The sequence below is a fragment of the Crocuta crocuta genome, unplaced genomic scaffold, assembly GCF_008692635.1.
Source record: "Crocuta crocuta isolate KB4526 unplaced genomic scaffold, BGI_CrCroc_1.0 scaffold530, whole genome shotgun sequence".
Lineage (NCBI taxonomy): Eukaryota > Metazoa > Chordata > Mammalia > Carnivora > Hyaenidae > Crocuta > Crocuta crocuta.
In genome coordinates, this window is record NW_027531004.1 from 79,071 (window position 1) to 99,468 (window position 20,398).

The 20,398-nt window shown below is 37.2% G+C and overlaps 1 protein-coding gene across 1 annotated transcript; it reads left to right on the plus strand.

Annotated features, from left to right (window-relative positions):
- The first annotated feature begins 594 nt into the window (after window positions 1-594).
- On the plus strand, window positions 595-19,128 carry LOC144236994 (butyrophilin subfamily 1 member A1-like). Its single transcript, XM_077770651.1, has 9 exons — window positions 595-673; window positions 1,213-1,560; window positions 14,869-15,150; window positions 15,269-15,436; window positions 15,790-15,810; window positions 15,906-15,932; window positions 16,757-16,783; window positions 16,995-17,021; window positions 18,491-19,128. The coding sequence occupies exons 1-9, from the start codon at window positions 595-597 to the stop codon at window positions 19,126-19,128; spliced, it is 1,617 nt and encodes a 538-aa protein (XP_077626777.1).
- The last annotated feature ends 1,270 nt before the right edge of the window (window positions 19,129-20,398 follow it).

The window sequence follows — 20,398 nt, forward strand, 5'->3', positions numbered from 1 at the left end:
TTTGTTGAAGCCATATTAATGTTTGTGCTAAAGCCATCTCTTTCTGTGGTTACTCATTGCCTCTCCTCTGTCTCTTTGTCCACTGGACAAAATGCTCTTGAGTTAGAGAAGAGTTTAGAGAGATTGTGGACAGATTTATCATTGTAGAACATGGCTGTTGAGATGAAGACTGATTACTTGGAGGGGCTCCTGGGTGGCTCAGTCAGTTAAGCATCCAACTCTTGGTTTCGGCTCAGGTCATGGTCTTATCATCTGTGGGATCAAGCCCCGTGTCGTTCTCCATGCTGAGCATGGAGCCTGCTTGGGATTCTCTCTCTCTGTACTCCTCCCCCTACTCTCCCTCACTCTCTCAAATAAAATAAATAAATAAACTTTAAAAAAAGATTGTTTCTTTGGAAAAGGGAAACAAAAGTTCTTTTTTTGTGAGTGTTAAAGGCTTTCTTGATGTTCTCTGAGAGAGACACTATAGCTGTTTGGGAGCTTCTGGAGGCCATTTCTTAGAATCATTTTAATCTTATAGATCCCATTTTTGTCTTTACCTCAGCTATTTTCAGGACCTTATTCTGTGTCATACTGTTGTCTGCTCTGGGAGAGATGGTGAGTTTCCTGGACTTCTCTCTGCTAAGAGACCTCTTCTCTATCCTACTTCTCCAGGTGTCCATGTGGGGCTCAGGTAAGAATATGTTATATTTTATATTCTTGGATTTTCTTATTCTCTGAACAGAAGGAGTAAATTACTCTATCTCTATTGCCTGGGTTCATTCCAAATCCTTTATTTTGATATAATGATTTATCTGCCCATATGTGAAGGCAAATAAGCCATTATATGATTAGTTTAGAGGGAAGGACCAGGTGGAATAATTTCACTAATGTCTTCTAATTCAATCAGGTCTCTGCTTTATGAAGACTGCATTTTTCTGATGCCCAAGACCTAATTAAAAACTTTAGTTTCATGATTTCCCAGCACTCTTCCATAATTCATAGAATTTCTCATCATTGCAATTAAAATTTATTTAATAAGAGATTACTCTATTGATTGGGTAGAGATACTCTTTGTCTTGTGCACTGCCATCTTCAGTCTGAATGTGTGCTGCAGAAAACTGGTGTATGAATGATAGAATGTCTACAGGCTTCTACTGGGTCAATGATGCTGTATTCCAAAATGTCCAGAGAGGTCATTGATATTCTTTTCACTATGGCTCTATTCCACAGATTCATTCTTGGTTATCAGCCCCTCAGAGCCAATTGTAGCCATGCTGGGCACGGACACAATGTTGCCCTGTCATGTGTTACCGGCCATGAGTGCGGAGAACATGGAGCTGCGGTGGTTCCGTTCTGAGTTCTCAGAAGCTGTGTATGTATATCAGGATGGAATGGAGCAGGTGGGAGAGCAGCTGGTAGATTTCAAAGGGAGAGCAGAGTTGGTGAAAGATTCCATCACTGAGGGAAGAGTATCTGTGAAAATCTACAGTCTCCGGATCTCAGACAGTGGGATATACACGTGTTTTTTTAAAAAAGGCAGTGACTTTCAAGAAGCCACTTTGGAGCTGAAGGTGATTGGTGAGTAATTATCTGAGAACACAGATAGCTCTAAGGGAATGTAAGTGTTCTGCATTTGATTTCTGGGGAGGATGGCGAACAGAACAGAGACAAAAAGGTACATATTCTCAGAGCTGGTCAACATCTTTGACATTGGGTTTAACCTTAAATTCTCTTAATCTATTTATACATTTACTGTGCTGTATTTTAATATTCGATGACTTCCATAAGTATCTACCATAAAAAAGAGATCATTTATTTCCCTGATATGTCTCTCCTCAAACATTTTGAAGGAAAGCACCATGGTTCCCTAAACATACCATTACCATCAGAGACCAGAATCCCAGTTGATTGTTGTGATGGGCAGAGGCGGAGCTGGGGATGTCAGTGGTTGCGTCTTGAATGCACTGTTTGGAGGAAGTGACTATGGGGGCTGTGATAGGGTGGACTGGTATTGCAGAGAACAAAAGTTGTCATCAGAGGATTGAGGCCAGAAAATAATTGACGCTCAGTGACTAAGTGAAGCAGAAGTAGAGAAAACCATTAACTGAATAGCTTTTGGGAAATAAAAAAAGCCCTGAAGAGAGAGACCATTGTGAAAAGCCAGAATAAACTGAGGTCCACAGGACATTCAATTGGCCACTCTAAGTTTTAGCACCATTGGTGTTGTTTTATTTTTAATTACAATAAAATTATAACTCATTGTATCAAACTCCAACAATTCAGAAAAATATAAAATATAAATTAATAATCCTTTCTTTCCTTTCAATGTTCCTTTTTCTCCTCCAAAGTAACTATTAATACCAGATTATTCTATGTCCTTCCAGTTATTTCTCTTTTTTTATATATTTATATAAAGATATCACNAACAGACCTTAATCTCTGTTCATAAACTAATCTTTAAAATGTTTATGTTGGGGCGCCTGGGTGGCTAAGTTGGTTAAGGGCTGACTTCCACTCAGGTCATGATCTCCCAGTTCGTGAGTTTGAGCCTTGCGTTGGGGTCTGTGCTGACAGCTCAGAGCCTGGAGTCTGTTTTGGATTCTGTGTCTCTCTCTTTCTCTGATCCTCCTTTGCTCATGCTCTCTCTCTCTCAGAAATAAATAAAAACATTACAATTTTTTAAAATAAAAAAATAAAATGTTTATGTTAACTTGTTTAAATACAAAATTGAATCTTTGAGCCCCCAGCCAATCAGGCTAGTACAAATCTTTGTCTTAGTTCTTATTGGAGCTTCCTGCCCCTCTTTCTCTTGAGTAATTATTGTGTAAAAGTCCTATGCAGCCCAAAGCATTCAGGATTCAGCTCCAGTCTTAGGCCCTTACTGTTTAGTCTAGGCTGCTCATCATCCCGGGCTTTGTTAATCTCCCCCATTGACGTCAAAGATTAAGTTACACATATTATTAAAGACTTGATGCTACCCTTCCAGAAGCCCTGAAGATCTCTGTCTCTTTGTTAGGTTTTGAGAAACTCCCCATTCACTCTGTCAAAGCTTCCTTCTATTACCCATATGGACGCTAGCTCATCAACATTCTTCTTCCCACCCATCTTACACAATTACTTTCACTAATTTGTACATTCAACATCACAGCAAGAGAATCGTCTTCTTCATTCAGTCCTGCTTTAAGCCAAACAAATATCCCTGAAGCTGAAATATTACAATTGGAATCAGGAGACGGGAAAGTTCAGAGGAAAACTAAAGTAACAGTTAATTCAGCAGTTAACACGTTAAAGTGTCAAGTAATTTTCTGTTCCATATACACATACTAATATTATTTAAAATATCTCATGATATATTTTTTCTGTAATTTGCCTTTTTCTTGTTTACAATACATAAGAGACAGATTACAAAAAAGTATATTCTTTAATGACTAAAAATATTTTCATTATATAAAAATTCCATAATTTATGTTAACATTAACTTTTTAATGAACATTGACAATTTTAAATTTTATATTATGGTAAGAATAATAAAATACATGTATTTGCATAAAAATCTCTATGTAGCAATATAAGTTGATATAAGATAAACTTCTCAATTAACTTTATAACTTATAATTATTTTAATATTTATTTATTTTTGAGAGACAGCATGAGTGGGGGAGGGGTAGAGAAGGAGGGAGACACAAAATCCAAAGCAGGCTCCAGGCTCTGAGCTGTCAGCATGGAGCCCAGGGTGGGGCTGGAACTCAGGAACCACGAGATTATGACCTGAGCTGAAGTCAGATGCCTAACTGACTGAGCCACCCAGATGCCCCTATAACTTATAACTTTTTAGTCTTATACTTTAATAATTCCAGTTTCAGGGTAGCCATAATGTCACTCTGACCGTCTAATAATTGTGCAGGTTTATACTATTAATAGTATATATTTATACTTTTGATGACACTGAATATTACATTTCTTTCTTTTTTTCATTCATATAAAGTTGCTTAATTTATTTTTTAAAGTTTTTATTTCACTGTGCAGAAGATTTTTTTTATGTAATTCAAATAGTTAATTTTTGCTTTTGTTTCCCTTGCCTCGGGACACATATCTTTGAAAAAGTTGCTACAGCTGATGTCAAAGAAATTACTGCCTGTGTTCTACTCTAGGATTTTTATGGTTTCAGATTTCACGTTTAGGTCTTTAATCCATTGTGAATTTGTTTTTGTGGATGATGTAATAAAGGTCCAGTTTCATTCCTTTGCAAGTTGGATCCAGTTTTCTGAATACTATTTGTTGAAGAAGCTGTCTTTTGCCCATCAGATATCTTTCCTGCTTTATCGAAGATTAATTGACCATTTAATTGTGGGTTTACTACTAGATTTTCAATTCAGTTCCATTGATCTATGTGTCTATTTTTGTGCTAGTACCATACTATTTTGTTTAGGCAAGTTTTTGTTTTTGTTTCTGTAAATAGTATCTACACCTAACATGGGGTTCCAACTCATGAATTCATGACCTTGAGATCAAGAGTTGCATGTTCTACTGACTGAACCAGCCAGATTTCCCCAATAACACTGTACTGTTTTGATTGCTGTAGCTCTGTAATACAATTTGAAGTCTGGAAGTGTGATGCTTCCACCTTTTGTTTGCTTTTTCAAGATGATTTATTTGGTAATTAGAGGTCTTTTGTGGTTCTATACACATTTTAGAATCATTTGTTCTGGTTCTCCCAACTGTGAAGATGGAATGTCTTTTCATTACTTCATGTCATCTTCATTTTCTTTCCTGAATCTTTTATAGTGTTCAGCATATACGCCTTTCATCTCTTTTGTTAGGTTTATTCTTAGATATCTTATTACTTTTGGTGTAATTGCAAATGGAGTTGTTTTCTTAATTTCTCTTTCTACTGCTTCATTATTGGTGTATAGAAATGCAACAGATTTCTGTATGTTGATTTTGTATCCTGTGACTTTACTGAATCCATTTATCAGTTTTTTAATTTTTTTGGTGGAGTCTTTAAGGTTTCCTTTCTTTTTTTGTTAAATTTTGTATGTTTATTTATTTTTGAGAGAGAGACAGAGAGATAGAGACAGACAGAGCATGAGTGGGGAAGAGCAGAGAGAGGGAGACACAGAACTCAAAGTGGCTCAACATGGGACTTGAACTCATGAACTGTGAGATCATTTCCTGAGCCAAAGTAGAACACTTAACCAACTGAGCCAACCAGGTGCCCCATGGGTTTTCTATATAGAATATTAGTGAAAGTTTGACTTCTTCTTTGCCAATTTTGGATTCTTTTATTTCTTTTTATTTGATTGCTATGGCTAGGACTTCCAGTACTATGTTGAATAAAAGTAGTAAGAGTGGACATCCCTGCCTTGTTCCTGACTGTAGAGGAAAAGTTTTCAGTTTTTCCCCAGTGAGGATGATATTAGCTGTGTGTTTTTCATATAGGGTCTTTATTATGTTGAGATATGTTCCCTCTAAATCTACTTTGATGAGGGTTTTGATCACGAATGGGTGTTGTACTTTGTCAAATGCTTTTTCTGTATCTATTGAAATGATCAAATGGCTCCTTTCCTTTGTTTTATTAATGTGGTATATCATGTTGATTGATTTATGAATATTGAACCACTCTCACTATCCAGGAATAAATCCAACTTGATTATGGTGAATAATTTTTTTAAATGTATTGTTGTATTTGATTTGCTAGTATTTTACTGAGAAGTTTTGCATGTTCCATGTTCATCAGATATATAGGCCCATAGTTCTTTTTTAGTAGAACCTTTACCTGGTTTTGGTATTGAGGAAATTCTGGCCTCGTAGAATGAAATTGAAAGTTTTCCTTCCATTTCTGTTTTTTGGAATAGTTTGAGAATGGGCATTAACTCTTCTTTAAATGTTTAATAGAATTCATCTGGTCCTTGACTTTTGTTTGTTGGGAGTTTCTTGATTACTGATTCAGTTTCTTTGCTATTTATCGGTCTGTTAATTTTTTTTATTTTTTCCTATTTCAGTTTTGGTAGTTTATATTTTTCTGGGAATTTATCCATTTCTCCCAGGTTGCTCAATTTGTTAGAGTATAGTTTTTCATAATATTGTTTTATAATTGTTTGTATTTCTGTAGTGTTCATTGTTATTTCTCTTTTCTCATTTGTGATTTTATTTAGTAGGTACTTTCTCTCTCTTTCTTTCTCTCTTTCTCCTCCCTCTATTTTCATGTTTGGCTATAGGGTTGTCAATTTTGTTAATTTTTTCAAGGAAACAGCTCCTGGTTTCATTGATCTGTTCTGTTGTTGTTGTTGTTTTTAGTTTCTGTATCATTTATTTCTGATCTATTTTTTATTATTGCCTTCCTTTTGTTGTTTTTAGGATGAATTCGTTGTTCTTTCTCTAGCTCCTTAATGTGTATGGTTAGGTTGTTTATTTGAGATTTTTTTTTCATCCTGAGCTAGCCTGTATTGCTATATAATTCTCTCTTAGGGCTGCTTTTGCGGCATCCAAAAGTTTTAGACCATCATGTTTTCATTTTCATTTGTTTCCATATATATTTTTTTATTTCTTCTTTGATTTCCTGGTTGGCCCATTCATTGTTTAGTAGCATGTTGTTTAACCTTCATATATTTGTGGTCTTTCCAGACTTTTTCTTGTGTATGACTTCAAGTTTCATAGAACCACTGTCAGAAAAGCTGGATGAAATGATTCCAATCTTTCTATATTTGTTGAGGCCTGATTTGTGACCTAATATGTGATCTATTCAAGAGAATGTTCCATGTACACTTGGAAGAAAAATGTGTATTATGCTGTTTTAGGATGGAATGTTCTGAATATATCTGTTAAATCCATCTGGTCCAATGTGTCAGTCAAAGCCGTTGAATCCTTTTTGAATTTCTGTTTAGAATTTCTGTCTCCAGAAGGGGGCAATGGCGGAGAAGTAGGGAGCTCCATGCCTTTTGCCTGCACCCATCTCTCAAACAGAGAAGGCCTGGAGTCATAGGACACTGAGCCACAGGAGTTTGGAAAGAGAAAGAGACAGAATACACTGGGAAGGAAACCTCTTAAGTGCGGCTGCCTCAAGAAACAAGCTAAACTACACATGGTGGAGAGTCCCAGATACCACTACCAGTAAGGAAACAAAATAACCAAACGCTCAACAAGAGACACCATCCAAAGAACACTTCCTGAATAGACAGGCCCTGAACAGTCAAAGAGCTCTTTCTAATACAGCAGAACTTGCAGGGGCAAGGTGTACAACAAGCTTTTAAAACTAGTAAGAGATAGAAAGCTATGCAAAATGACGAAACAGAAGAACTCTCCTCCAAAGAAATTCCAGGAAGAAATGACAGCTAAAGAACTGGTCAAAACAGATATAAGCAACATAACTGAACAAGAGTTTAGAGGAATAAGCATAAAATTAATCACTGGGCTTGAAAAAACCATGGAGGACATCAGAGAAACTATGGCTACAAACACTATGGAGCTTAAAAATAGTTATGATGAATTTAGAAATGCAATAAATGAGATACATAACAAACTGGAGGCGTCCAATGCACGGATTAAAGAGAGGAAAGGAGAATAACTGATTTAGAAGACACTCTTATAGAAATAGAAGAAACTGAGAAAAAGAGAGATAAACTGATTCAGAAACATGAAAGAAAAGTTCCAGAACTCAGTGATACAATCAAACGGAACAATATCCATACAATAGGAATCCCAGAAGAGTAAGAGAGAAGGAAAGGTGCTGAAGGAATCCTGCAACAAATTATAGCAGAGAACTTCCCCAACCTGGGGAGGTAAGTAGATGTTGAAATTCAAGAGGCACAGAAAACTCCCATCAAATGTAACTTGAATCGACCTTCTGCACGACATATCATAGTGAAAATGGCAAAATATAAGGACAAAGAGAGAATTTTGAAAGCAGTTAGGGAGAAAAGGGCCCTCACATACAAAGGGAAACCTACCAGAGTGGTGACAGACCTATCTACTGAAAGTTGGCAGACCAGAAAGGAATGGCAGGAGATCTTCAATGTGATGAACAGAAAAAATATGAAGCCAAGAATCCTCTGTCCAGCAAGCCTGGTCATTCAGAATAGAAAGGGAGATAAAAGTCTTTCCAAATAAACAAAAATTGAAAGAATTTGTCACCACTAAGCCAGCCCTACAAGAAATCCTGAGGGGGGCTCTCCGAGGGAAATGTTGTAAAGAATGCAAGATGCTAGATACACCACCACAAGAATGAATCCCACAAATGACACAATGACTCTAAACCCACATATTTCCATAACAACACTGAATGTAAATGGGCTGAATACTCCAATCAAAAGATATAGGGTAGCAGAATGGATAAACAAACAAAATCCATCTATTTGCTGTCTACAAGAAACTCATTATAGACTGGAGGACACGTTCAGATTAAAAGTAAGGGGATGGAGAAATATCTATCATGCTACAGGAAGTCAAAAAAAAGCTGGAGTAGCTATACTTATATCAGAAAAACTGGACTTTAAATTAAAGTCAGTTAACAAGGGATGAAGAAGGACATTATATAATAATTACAGGGTCTATCCATCAAGAAGAACTAACAATCATAAATGTCTACGCACCGAATATGGGAGCACCTAAATATTTAAAACAATTAGTCACAAACAGAAACAATCTTCTACATAAAAATGTGTGAATAGAAGGGGACTTTAATACTTCACTTACAGCAATGGATAGATTAACCAGACAGAACATCACTAAAGAAACAATGGACTTGAATGACACATTGGACCAGATGGATNTACAGAAAATCTGAACAGAACCATAAGTAGTGAAGAAATCGAATCAGTTCTCAAAAATCTCCCAACAAATAAGAGCCCTGGACCAGATGGCTTCCCTGGAAAATTCTCCCAGATATTTAAAACAGAATTCATACCCATTCTTCTCAAGCATTTCCAAAAAATAGAAATCACAGGAAAACTTCCAGACTCATTTTATGAAGCCAGCATCACTCTGATTCCCAAGCCAGACAGAGACCCAGCAAAAAAAGACAACTACAGGCCAATATCCTTGATGAATACAGATGCAAAAATCCTCAACAAGATCCTTGCAAATCGAATCCAACAGCACATAAAAAGAATTATCCACCAAGATCAAGTGGTTTTCATCCTGGGTTACAGGGCTGGTTCAATGTTCACAAATCAATAAATGTGATACATCACATCAACAAAAGAAAAGCTAAAAATCATATGATCCTGTCAATAGATGCAGAAAAAACATTTGACAAAATACAATATCCCTTCTTAATAAAGACCCGCAAGAAAGTCAGGATAGAAGGAACTTACTTCAACATCATAAAAGCCATCTATGAGAAGGCCTCAGCTAACATCATCCTAAACGAAGAAAAACTGAGAGCTTTCCCCTGAGATTAGGAACACGACAGGGATGTTCACTCTCACCACTGTTGTTTAACATAGTGCTGGAAGTCCTAGCATCAGCCATCAGACAACAAAAGGAGATAAAAGACATCAGAATTGTCAAGAAGTCAAACTCTCGCTTTTCGGAGACGACTTGATACTCTATATAGAAAACTCGACAGATTCCACCAAAAGCCTACTAGAGCTGATCCATGAATTCAGCAAAGTTGCAGGGTACAAAATCAACGTACAGAAATCAGTTAGATTTTTATACACCAACAATGAAGCAACAGAAAGAGAAATTAAGAAACTGATCCCATTCACAATTGCACAAAAATCCATAAAATACTTAGGAATAAACCTAACCAAAGATATAAGAGGTCTGTATGATGAAAACTTTCGAAGGAAATTGAAGAAGACACAAAGAATTGTAAAAACATTCCATGCTCATGGATTGGAGTTAAATATAGTTAAAATGTCATTACTCCCCAAAGCAATCTACACATTCAATGTAATACCAATCAAAATTGCACCAGCATTCTTCTCAAAACTACAACAAACTATCCTAAAATCTGTATGGAACCACAAAAGACCCTAGTAGCCAAAGTAAGAAGAAAACCAAAACGGAAGGTATCACCATCCCAGAATTTAGCCTCTACTACAAAGCTGTCATCATCAAGACAGTATGGTATTGGCATAAAAACAGACACATAGACCAATGGAATAGGATTGAGAACTCAGAATTGGACCCAAAAGTGTACAGCCAAGTAGTCTTTGACAAAGCCAGAAAGAGTATCCAATGGAAAAAAGACAGCCTCTTTAATAGATGGTGCTGGGACAACTGGACAGCAACATGCAGAAGAATGAAACTAGATCATTTTCTCACACCACACACAAAAATAAACTCAAAATGGATAAAGGACCTGAATGTGAGACAGGAAGCCATCAAAACCCTAGAGGAGAAAGTTGGAAACTACCCCCTTGACCTCAACCGCAGCAATTTCTTACTTGACACACCCCCAAAGGCAAGGGAATCAAGAGCAAAAATGAACTATTGGGACCTCATTAGGACTAAAATCTTCTGCACAGCAAAGGAAACAATCCATAAAACTAATAGGCAACCAACGTAATGGGACAAGATAGTTTCAAAGGACATATCAGATATAGGGCTAGTATCCAAAATCTATGNATGTGGGAGAAGGGGAAAAATAGTGGGGGAGAGGGACGGAGGCAAACCATGAGAGACTCTTGAATGCTGAGAACAAACTGAGGGCTGATGGGGGGAGGGAGGAGGAGAGGGGGAGTGATTGGCATAGAGGAGGGCACCTGTGGGGATGAGCACTGGGTGTTATATGGAAACCAACTTGATATAAACTATTTTTTAAAAAATTAAAAAATAATAAAAAATTCAAAAAAATAAAAAATAAAAAATAAATATAACAATTGTTTATAAGGAAAAATAAATTAAAAAGGAAAGAAATATTATATAATCTCAACTGTCAACATTATCTTTTATGTCATTTTAGATTTTTAGTGCTCTTAGATGTACACCTGTGTACAAACATCACAAAAATATTTTACCTTCCTTTCTCATAATATCTCTTCTATAAAAAATTGAAATATAGCATATACAGAGAATTTACTACTGATTTTAATTTTTAATTAAAAAATTTTTAATGTTTATTTACTTTTGAGGGAGATACACACAGAGTGTGAGCTGGGGAGGAGTAGAGAGAGAGGGAGACATAGAATCTGAAGCAGGGTACAGGCTCTGAGCTGTCAGCCCAGAGCCCAATGCAGAGCTTAACCCACAGATGGTGAGATCATGACCTGAGCTGAAGCTGGACACTTAGCCAACTGAGCCACCCAGGTGCCCCTATGTTTTTATGTTTTAAAAAGTGTTAATTTATTCATTTTTTAATAGAGATTCCATAAGTCCAAGAGGAGCAGAGAGAGAGGGAGAGAGAGAATCACAAGCAGACTCAATTCTCAGTGCAGAGCCCAGTGTGGGGCTTAATCTCATGACTGTGAGATCAGGACTTGAGATGAAATCAAGAGTTGGACACCTAACTGACTGAGCCACCCAGGAACCCCACTAATTATTTTAAATATACAGTTTAATGGATATTTACAAAGTGAATACACCTGAGAAATCAGCACTCAGATCAAGATACAGGGCTTAATTAGGCTGCAGGAAAATCTGTTTTTCCCTTTTAAGTTATGATTTCAAGAGTAATCACTATTCTGATTTCTAACCTCATTGATTAGTTGTTGTCTGTTTTTGAATTTCACATACATGGGCTCTTTTATGTCTGGCTTTATATTTTGCTCACTGTTATGTTTGTGATTTTTCTATGTGGTTACTTACATGTAGTTATAGTTCATTTCTATATGTCTTTCATTGTTTTGCTTTTTACATTTAGGTCTTTAATCTATATAAATATTATTTGGGAGGTACCTGGATAGCTCAGTTGGTTAAGCATCTGATCCTTGATTTCAACTCAGTTCATAATCTCTTGGTTCATGAGTTTGAACTTCACGTTGGGTCCTGTGCAGCGTAGAACTTCCTTGGGGATTTTCTCTTTCTCCCTCTCTCTCTGCTCCTCTCCTGCTAATGTTCACACATGTGCTCACTCTCTCTCTCAAAGTAAATAAATAAACATTAAAAATTAAATATTTTTGGTATTAAAGTTTGTAGTATGCTCAAATATTTGTTCCTATCTCTGAACCGTTAGCAAATAGTATAGAAAATCTGTACTAATTTACAAATGCATATTTTCCATAAACTCACAGATATCCAGGCAAATTATAAACTCTCTATGTGTTCTTAATGATTTATCTGTCCACTTCTTTGAATATATAATAGAATTTCCATCTCTAAACATTATTCCTTGACAAGACAAACTTCTTAACTTTAATGTTTTCCTTCATTTTTTAGTGTATTAGGCCCATCTGCAATTAATAGTTCTCATTTGATTTTGTCTGACACAGTATCTATAAGCTTATTTTATCCATCTTCTTTATGTATAACTTTAATAAGACAAATCCATATCCATTAGGTCTTGAAGGAAATAGTGACAAACTCTCCTGAGTCATGTTACTGTTATCCCACTCTATTATCCTCAAAGTAGGAAGTCAAGGTTTTTCACAGGTCCAGATATAATCTTATAGAAGTCATGCCATTTTTCAGTAACTTTCCCATATCAGTTTATTGAGTGATGGTTATAAATACAAGTACAACCTTTAGAAGCAGTTGGTTGATTATAGATCTACATTTATCTTCCATTCACTTAAACTTTGCCTAGTACAGCTGCTTCTATACTCCGGAATGAGCATCCCTTCCTATTCTTCTTTCTCAACACAGGTAGTTTTTGCTTGTTTCAACTTGGAACTTCAATGGTTCTATTCTTCCAGAAAGTACAGGTCTATTTTGTCTATTAGTATTTGCTTCCTAGGCTTTGACCTGCTGCATTTTGCCCATGACCAGTTTCTTTTTTTTCTCTTTGATATTTTTTCTATTTCTTCTTAACATTCTTTTTTAAAATTTTAAAAACATATTTATTTAAATTCAAGTTAGTTAACATACATTGTAGTATTGGTTTCAAGAGTAGAACGCAGTGATTCATCACTTACATATGACACCCAGTGATCATCCCAACAAATCCCCTCCTTAATGCCATCACCCATTTAGCTCATCTCCCCACCCATTTCCCCTCTAGTAACCCTCAGTTTATTCTCTGTATTTAAGAACCTCTTATGGTTTGCCTCCTTCTCTGCTTTTATCTTATTTTTCCTTTCCTTCCCTATATTCATCTGTTTCTTAAATTCCACATGAGTGAAATCATACATTTGTCTTTCTCTGAAGGACTTGTTTCATTTAGCATAATACACTGTATAGTTCTACCCACATTGTTTCAAATGGCAAGATTTCATTCTTTATGATCACCAAGTAGTATTCCATCGTGTGTGTAAACACACACACACACACACACACACACACACACAAAACACATATTCTTTATCCATTCATCAGTTGGTGGGCATTTGAGCTCTTTCCATACTTTTCTTTTTTTAAATTAAGTTTTAATTTTAATTCCAGTATAGTTAACATTCAGTATTATATTAGCTTCAGGTGTACAATATAGTGATTCAAGAATTCCATTCATTACTTATGTTCATCATAAGTATACTCTTTAATCTGCTTAATCTTTTTCATTTATCCACTCCACCTCCCCTCTCATTACAATCAGTTTATTCTCTATAGTTACGAATCTGTTTGCTCATGACTAGTTTTATTCACTTCTATTCATTTCCCTTGTCCAAGAGAGTTGGCAGCTCCCTCAAGCAATTCTGAAGATTTTCTTTCAAGTTGCTTTCTGTTTTATAGAAGTGTGTCCTTCCCAGGGAAATCAAGATCTGGAAGCAAAAATTAATAGTTGCATTATAATTTTTAGCCAAAAAAGACAATGTCTCTGAGGTTTATAATATATTCTCTATATCTGAGGAATTGGAGTAGAACTGAGCCAGAACTAAGAGGACCCATACCGTGAGATAAGTTTTAAAAGGAAAAAACAGGGGCGCCTGGGTGGCTTAGTCGGTTAAGCGTCCGACTTTCGCTTAGGTCATGATCTCGCGGTTCGTGGGTTCGAGCCCCGCGTCGGGCTCTGTGCTGACTGCCAGCTCAGAGCCTGGAGCCTGTTTCAGTCTGTGACTCCCTCTCTCTCTGATCCTCCCCTGCTCACGCTGTCTCTCTCTCTCTCTCTCTCTCTCCCCTAGAAATAAATAAAAATATTTAAAAAAATAAAAAATAAAAGGAAAAAACAATATATAGTCTGAGAAGCCAGGGTAGCCATTATTCTCAAAGAGACAGTGGATTCTTCTAGCATTCTAGTAGTGTAATGTTTTAATATGGGTCCTGGTGACCTGGATCCATTAGTAGATCCAGGAGAAGTGGTGGAAGGGAAAGAAATAAATGAGAGTGGAAAAGTAAAAAATATATTGACTCCTTCATGTAATCATTTTAGCTGGCTAACTCCATCTTTTAGATATTCTCTACTCAGAGGAAGAAAGAAAATTTGGAAAATCTTACAGAATGAGATTGTTTAAGAAGTGGCTACAAGACTCAATTTAATCACAGAAAGGTAGTTGTCCTAGAGACTTCAGTAAGTGGAATGGATAGATCTAGGTATATTGGTGTTTTCATGAAAGAACTTAACATTCATAAAATTTACTCTGTTTTTTTTTCCGTCTATGGCCAATTGCAGATATGACTGGGTAGAGAAAATGTGATAGACATCAGTATGAAGTCCTAGTATCAGTTTCAAATCTCTTGAGATTTGACTACAATTACCCATTTATCTCATAAGAGAAGTAAATAAACCCTCTCCTTCCACCAAGAATGATGGTGTTTTGTCCATATCCCTACACTGGTGTCACTGTATAAATTAGGGACTTCTGGATCAAAGATGTCCAGGTCTCAAATCAATGACTATCTCTTCTCTAGGTCTGGGTTCTGGTCCTCGTGTTTTCATAGTGGGTCCAGAAGATACAGGAATAAGACTGACTTGTACAGGCAAAGGGTGGTTTCCCCAGCCCGAGGTGCAATGGAAAGATGCAACGGGAGAGAAGATATCATCTCTCTCTGAAGTTGAGACCCAAGATGATGATGGATTGTTTCAAATAGAAGCATCCCTCATTGTAAGAGACAGTTCAAAGAGAGAAGTGTCCTGCTACATGAAGAACCCCTTCTTTGGACAAGAGCAGGTGGAAACCATTTCTATCCCAGGTCAGTGTTGCTCATCTGGGGGACAGGATAGGGGTAAAGAGGGGATATTTAGGAACTAGGATCGAATAAGATTGCTTGGGATATGTTTTTAATCAGGTCTTTGGGACCTCTGTATCAGAATCCTTTTTCCCTAGGACCTCTCCTTGGATGGCAGCATTTGCTGGGACTTTTCTCATACTTGGGATATTTCTGGGTGCTGCTGTGTTTTGGGCCTGGAAAGAACGACAGGAAAAGAGGAGACAATGGGAAGCCCTGACAGAAAAAGAGAAAGAAAGTAAAACCAAAGGTAAAACTGTGAACCAGACCTGGTGGGATATGTGAATTTATGTGCTTGTTAGCTATCTATATGGATAGCATCTGTTGGAACATAGACACTGGAGTGTACTTAGTTAGAGTCTCAAGACCTCCAGTAAGACATGGAGCCTAGGATCTTCATGAGAAAAATATTATAAGAAAGCTCAATGGAGAGAGAAAATTCGTGGATATAAACATGGAGTTAGAAAAATGGTCACAGTAATTCTCAATTGAGGTGAATTTCTTGATCTAGGTATATGGAAGTTGTGTTCAGGATCTGAGTTTAGGAAACATAGTCTGGACTTTTTTTCTATAAAATGTTTTGTTATTTTCTTTCCTTTTTAGAATTGCTTGAGAAAGAGCTTGGTAAGTTTTCCATTTTTCTTTGCTCCAGTAGAAGAAATAATGCCCTTACTCCATGCTGTGTACTTTGCATCTCACAAGCTGTTATTCCTTTTCAGCAAGAAGAAAGCAATTATATCAACAAAGTAAGTTATATAAGTGTTGTGGTTGGACTAGTCATTTCATATGTCTCTCTGTTCTGATCATCTCCTATTCACCTTGCTAGTGAGGAAGAGATCCCCAATCCTAATTTGGATAAAATGGTTAGACACATGACACCCAACACTGGACATATGAGCTTAACAGCAGTTTATTAATCACCTATACTCACACCCTGGGGGAGGAGGACACCACAAGTCATGCAGGACCACATAGGGGTTGCAATTGGGAACAGAGTGAACCGTCAGGGGCTGAGGGAAGCAGGCTTTTTAGTAACAACAAGATGAAGTGTTACTGGTCTCCATGGAAGTATATGATTGGCTTGTCTGAGTAACTTTTTAGGCTGATAGGAAGGTGAAGGAAGGCCATTAGGTTGAGGACCAGGTGAGGTTCAACTGGCTTGACTGATAGGAAAAGTAGCTCAACGTGGAGATTTTCCTGCTAGATGGAGGCATATGTGATGAAAGCAGAGGAGCTTATAGGCATTTAGAGCTCTGTGAGGTCCAAAGATGTCAAAACAGCACATGAAGTTTTAGGCTTTACAATACACTCTCACAATTCAAGTTTATCTTCTCCCAAAAGAATCAGAACCTCCTATTCTATCACAAATATGTTAGGGGAATGTGGAAAATGTGAGAAATAGAACAGAAGATTAAGGAAGACAAATACCCCAGAAAACTGTCATTGAGGTGATGAATACAGAAATATAGCACTATTGTAAATTTTCATATCTCATGTGGTTGTGGCAATTTAATTCTCTGGAATGAAGGTCCTATGGATGAGAAAATCTAATTCTTTTGTTTTATTTCAGACTGGAGAAAAGCAAAGTTATATGCTGGTGAGTAACAGAAGTCTTAGGACTTCAGGCACCCCAGGATTTCATGAGGCATTTCCAGGGAATTTTTCAAAGATATGCTACATTCTGGAAAACTGATTTTGAATATGGGAGTCCAGAAAAAATACAGGGGCTAAGGGTAAATAAAGCATCCCACTAGTTGAGAAGATACGTTCTTGATGTATTTTCCCATATGAGTTTTTTTTCTTTTTAGACTGGAGAAAAGAACAATTCGAAGCAGGTGAGTGACCTTATTATTTTGGCCCACACAATCTTTTCTATACAAATGAGAAACCCTTGCATTTATATAAATTCTCAATAAAACCTTGTTGGCTTTTAATTTCATGGCTTTCAGTTCAATCTCAATCTCATGTTGAAAAAGGAGCAGATTTCTTACTTTTCTGCTATCATTCATGCATTAAGCATTAATTTGTAGAACCCTTTATTCAGGACCAAATAAATAAAGCATATCTGACCTCTGATTTCATGGAAAAGTGCATGTACAAGTTGTAATGAAAGTTATAAAAGAATAAGAGGTTTCCATGAGAAAACCTTGGTGGATAAAGGAATTTCCCCGAGGAACTAATTTTTAATCTGGGACTTAGTGATATAGTGGATTTACTCATGTGAATAACATTGCAAGAGAAGTTCAGTGAGAAGAAAGTCTATTACACCAGCCTGAGACAGGAAATAGCTGGTTGTATCTCAGTGTAAGTGGAAAACCATCTTAGAGTCTTTCCAAAATTATTAGCTGATTATCAGTTTCTAGTACATGTTGCTTTACTCTAAATATCCCTGCATCTACAAATGTTTCCTAGTTAATTTAATCATCCAAAAATTAAAGCACATTCTGGTATTCCCACATAAAATTCTTATGAGAAAAATTCTAAGTATTGAAGATATTTGATTTGAGAAGAAACAGATTAATTACTGCTGGTATTAGTACTATTGCTGCTATTACTACTGCTATTAGTGTTGCTGTAACTATTGGAAACTAAAAAATTTACCAAATGTTCATCATGGGCAAGACCTAGTTCTTATTTCTCTACACATAGTCTTGTTTATTTCTCACAATAGTTCTATGCGGAGGTATCATAATTGTGTCCATCATTATGAGGATAAAGTGAAGCTGAGAGAAACAAAGTAATTTCAAGATCGCACTTACTAAAGACAGAGTGATTATCAAAATTCAGATCTTTCTGACTATAAAGCTTAGGATTTCAACCCTTAGAAATTTAATAAGAGTGCGTGAAAAGTAAGTGACTTAATTATTACATAATAAATGATACGAAATAAAAATGATACCAAAGAAGCTTAAATGAAAGTGGATACACTGTGATTGGAATATGACAGGGCCTAATTATTAAGAGCAAGCATTAAAGTGACAGACATTTGAGGGAAGATGGAGGGACTCCATCCTGAAGTACCTGAATCTGGGGATCTTCAGATTAGACAGACAGTCCTCTTGGCTACATGGTCTCAGCCCATCTGAAACAAATGGTTACTGAAGGTCATCCAGCGCTGGCTTTCTATGATATACACACACATCTTCTATCGATGGACACAAGATAGAACATAAATTGTTTTACCTCTTCTTCTGTGGCTCTACCTCTTATTTTCCTTCATTATTTTTTCCTTCTATTTGCATCTTTCCTAAGACCAACCAGTAACCACTGTGGAATGACCTATTTTTCCCCTCTTCATCTGCAGTTGCTGTTATTCTGGATCCAAACAAAGCTCATCCCAACCTCATCCTATCTGAGAATAGAAAACAAGTTTCTTTAATGGAAAATACTCCTGAGAATTGTGATGCCTCAGTATACCAAGGACAAGGGGAATCCGAAACCATCTTCAGTGTTCTGGGCCAGAATTGCTTTACCACAGGGAGACATTACTGGGAGATAGAAGTCAATATAGGTACAGAAGTTGGACCTGAAACTCGATGGGCTGTGGGTGTTTGCTCAAATACAGTGAATAGAGATGGGTGGTTTGTAGAAAGTCCAGAGAAGGGCTTCTGGGTGATAACATACAACAAAGGAGTTCTCACCTCCCCAATAGAGTCTTTGTCACTGAGGCAATGTCCTCAAAGGATAGGAGTTTTCCTGGACTGTGAGGATAGGGATGTGTCCTTTTACAACATGGTTGATGGGTCCCACATCTATTCCTTTACTGGAATCACCTTCTATGGGGCTGTCTGTCCTTATTTAAGCCTTCAGGGTGCTGGAACATCTGTGACCGTCTGCTCAGCTTCAGGTTATACTGAAAATTATCCTGAGTCTTCTCCAAAGACTCATTTAAGGAGTGATATGGATGTCCCCCAAGAAGCCAATTCTCTATTACCTCCATAAGAGGTGAAATGTCAGCACTTCTGCTGCCTCTGCTCAAGCTTCTTATAAGTATGTTCTCAAAGAAAGCTGTCCCAGGGTGCCTGGGTAGCTCAGTTGGTTAAGTACCCGACATCAGCTCAGGTCATGATCGCACAGTTCTTGACTTCAAGCCCTGCGTGGAGCTCTGTGCAGACGACTCAGAGCCTGAATCCTGCTTCAGATACTCTCTCTGCTCCTCCCCCACTCACACTCTGTCTCTCTCTCTCAAAAATAAGTAAACATTTAAAAAAAGAAAGAAAGAAAGTTGTCTCTGTGTGGAGAGGAGGTCAGCTTCACTAGGTATNATGGGGCTGGAACCCACAAACCGTGAAATCATGAACTGAGCCAAAGTCGAACACTTACCCGACTGAGCCACCCAGTGCCGCTATAATTATAAATTTTAATTGTGCACCTTTTTGCTTTAAAAATAAAATTGACATCTTCATATACATGACACAATTTTTCTCTTTTTTCCTTTTATTGTTAAATAATTGACATATATCACTATATAAGTTTAAGGTCCACAGCATGATGGTTCAATTTGCANTTGTCTCTGTGTGGAGAGGAGGTCAGCTTCACTAGGTATATTTTCACCTCCTTTCAAAGAGAGAGGCAGAAGAGAAATGGGACAACTACAGAATACCTGGGGGAGTTTCCTCTCACATTATTTTTGGGGAAATGCAGTGTCTGGACTTTCAACGAGTGACTATAAGCAACACCTTCAATTTAAACTTAAAATTTTTTTAATGTTTATTTGTTTGTTTGTTTGTTTTTTTGGGAGGCCAGCTCCACAGACAGACTGTGAGATCATGACCTCAGCTGAAGTCAGACACCTACTAACTGAGCCGCCCAGGGGCCCCATCAACTTAAACTTAAAAAAATATATATGTTTATTGGGATGCCTGGGCGGCTCAATCGGTTAAGCGTCCAACTTCAGTTCAGATCATGGTCTCATAGTTTGTGGGTTTGAGCTCCGTGTCAGGCTCTGTGCTGACAGCCTGGAGCCTGGAGCCTGCTTTGTATTCTCTGTCTCCCTCTCTCTCTGCCGTTCTCCCACTAGCACACTATCTCTCAAAAATAAATAAGAATGTTAAAAAATTGTTTAAAAATGTTTATTTTGAGGGGGGAGGGGCAAAGAGAGAAGGGGAGAGAGAATCCCATGCAGGTTCCATGCTATCAATACAGAGCCTGACATAGGGTTCAATCTCATGAACCGTGATAACCTGAGCCAAAATCAAGAGTCAGACATCCA